Source organism: Centruroides vittatus, unplaced genomic scaffold (genome assembly GCF_030686945.1).
Source record: "Centruroides vittatus isolate TY-2023 unplaced genomic scaffold, ASM3068694v2 contig_941, whole genome shotgun sequence".
Taxonomy (NCBI): domain Eukaryota; kingdom Metazoa; phylum Arthropoda; class Arachnida; order Scorpiones; family Buthidae; genus Centruroides; species Centruroides vittatus.
The window spans coordinates 2,317,481-2,320,593 of NW_027122625.1; the positions used below are offsets into that span (position 1 = coordinate 2,317,481).

Below are 3,113 nucleotides of genomic sequence, written 5' to 3' on the forward strand. Positions count from 1 at the left end.
AATTTTCTCCATTTTTAAGTCCTTTATCTCGATTTCTTTTAATCGATATAAATCTCTTACGCTTTCATTTATTATTATTATTAATTTTCAAGAGCGGAAATGTGACTATTGGCACCATTCCAAAATACACCCGATAAGATCATCGAAATATTAAAATGTTATCATCGAATGTCACATCTTTCATTAACGGTAATTAGTTCAATGGATTCAGACTTCGAACCAAACAAAAATATTGCCGAGTGACTCGTAAAAACTGCAAAATAAATGATAAATTAATTGTATAATATTTTAATTACATTCACACACGCCTAATAGTATTGTGTACCTATCGATTTTGTATGATTTAGTTACACATTGCTCTCATTCAAGTGTAACATAACCTAAAGAAATGTAGGTCACAAATGTTTATATACAATCAATATGAATGAATGTTTTCATAATACGTGAATTAATTATAATTATTACACAATAAGACACATACAGTAACACTACAATAACGTAAACAAAACAAAACACATGGCGTATTGTTTTCTTGTGTTTTCCTCTATTGTAAGCAATTGTTTCGATTTAAATCGTGTGTTGTGTTTTAATCGAGCTTTCGCCGATACTACGTTGTTTGGAAATTTCGGTATCGATCGCCCTCCGTCTCCATGGTTACATGTACGTAGGTGTCTATAGTTGGCACGCGCCCAAGATGCGAAAAAGGTCATATGTCCAGTAAAGAGTTCCCTCCTCGCTGATGATGAAGAGAGATTGATACTCGCTCCGACTGTTTACATCTGGCGTACATATAAGGGTTAATGTCTCGATATCTCTGTTGTGATTTTTATTAGCGAAAAATTTTTAATTCTCCGACACATGTGGACTGTAAAAAATTCTAAAAATAAATATGTCGGAACGTGTATTTGCTTAGCGTTCGCTCGATTAACCTTCGCTATTAGCGCTCTACTTAAAATAAATTAATATAAAATGGGCGTTCTATTTATATATAAATCTTGATTATTTTCGGGGATTTAAAACAATTGATTCATACACTAACCAGAAACGGGGCATAGATATTTTGTAGGGGGCAAAACGGCGTTTAATAAACCGATTTTTCGCCCCCTATAAAATATTAAGTATTTTAAAATTAATTTATATATTTTTTAAATTAAAATATTCATTAAATTTATTTCTTTTAATCAAGATTTTAATTTTAAAAAAATATAAATTGATTGAATGGCAGACGATTTTTATCGTTTGGCGGGAAAGTGTGTGTGTGTGTGTGTCATTTGGCAACGTTCCAAACCGTAAATTCTGGCAAATCGCCAAAAAACCGGATCGATAATCACGCAAGTACGAAAAATTCCAAATATAATTGTTCGAAAAAAATTTTTTTTAAATCTTTAATTATTTCTGCCATAATGAACTAGCGTAAAATAATGATAATACCTCTATACTTTAAACATTAAAAAAATTTACATTAATTACGATTACCTTTTTTTATAGCGCGTGAACCTACGTAATCAGTGACGAAATTTCTCGTTTATTTATTTATTTTATGACAGTTACGCAAAAACGTGATGTAGAAATGTTATCAAGTACGACCCAGAAATAAAAGGACAAACCACCTTATAGGGAAAAAAGGATTTTTTATTATTATATTTCCTACGCTTAAAAAAAACAATGATATGTCATACATTACTGTACAGGCATACAATATATACAATTAGGCAAGGCCCAGTACTTCTCTCTTCCATAAATATTCCTATACGTAATATGTGTAACCTTTACATATATTTTATACTGTATATATATATATAATTTATATATTTGAGGCACTTGCAGAAAAGCATTACACTAATCCTACTTACAAATTATTTACATAATTTTTTTCCTCTTAATAAATGACTAAAGTTCAATTATATTTAACTGGTAGGTACGGGTACACATGCCGATTTACTGGAACCACTTCCTTCCTCGTCGGTTTCCTCCTTGGAATGGATTTTCTTTCTCAGTTTGTCAACCACTTTACTGTGGAATTTCGAAAGGGAATTCTGCGATGCGGATTTCGGCATTTGATAATCCTGCGACGTTTTTCGGCCTCGCGGAGACGATCCGAGCGATATAGCGGCTAGTGTCTCTTCCACGTCACTTCCAGGTGAACACGAGAGGCTGGTGTTACCGGAATCGCTATGTGTTCCGCGGCGAGAAGGCGGGCAACTAGACGAAGTGCTGCTTCTTCGAGAACGGTTGGCGTAGATATCGTAGTCGTTACGTACGACCGGCATCATAAAAGCCATTTTTTCGTATTTTTCTTGTTGTTTACTTCTTTTTTATATCCGGTTAACGCACCTCCGTCGACGGAAACAATGCAATGAATGAAACGGCGGCGGCGGCGCTGGCGTATTTATTCCGCCACACCCCTAGTCACGTGACGTCTGTACCGGTTGACGTCTAGACGAAACGATTGGCGGGAGCGCGTCTGCGTTTGATAATAAAATAACGAAAGAAAATCCTGTTTCCTCATCGATAAAATCCAACCGATAAATATTATTTTTTTAAAATATTTTTTTAAAATATTATTTAATTCAATAAAAATAAAGTGATAATAGTGAAAGTGAATTTAAAATTCGGTCACGTTATGTAATAACGTAAGACGTCATTTAAAAAAGAAAATTGTATTTCGATTAATCACGAGATTAATGTACTTTTATATGTTTTATTATAAGATTTAGTAACTTATAGATTATTTCGTCTTTTTTGAAGTTAAATAACGATTATGATAATTTCTTAATCATTGACGAATTAAATCCGATTTTACAAAAAAAAGAAACATTTATTACGTTTGAAATATGAGTTCGAGAGTCCAAGGTTAATCACGTGATCGATTTGAAAATTTTAAATATTCACATATAAATATTGTTATATAAATTTAAAAAATTACATTACAACCATTGTAATTTTAATTTAATTTTTTTTACATTTTATTTTTTATTTAATTTAATTTTACGAATTTTAAAAAATAATATTATTATGCATAAATTTAAGAATTTCTGTGCAATTAATCATTATAATGATTATTGTATCGGATTTAATTTGAATTATCAAAGTGAAAGAAGTTATTAAACGCG

At 31.5% G+C, this 3,113-nt stretch overlaps 1 protein-coding gene across 1 annotated transcript; it reads right to left on the reverse strand.

Annotated features, from left to right (window-relative positions):
• Positions 1 to 1,611: 1,611 nt before the first annotated feature.
• LOC136985003 (uncharacterized) lies at positions 1,612 to 2,371 on the reverse strand. Its single transcript, XM_067282169.1, has one exon. The coding sequence runs from the start codon at positions 2,280 to 2,282 to the stop codon at positions 1,908 to 1,910; it is 375 nt and encodes a 124-aa protein (XP_067138270.1). The 5' UTR covers positions 2,283 to 2,371; the 3' UTR covers positions 1,612 to 1,907.
• Between the last annotated feature and the right edge of the window lie 742 nt (positions 2,372 to 3,113).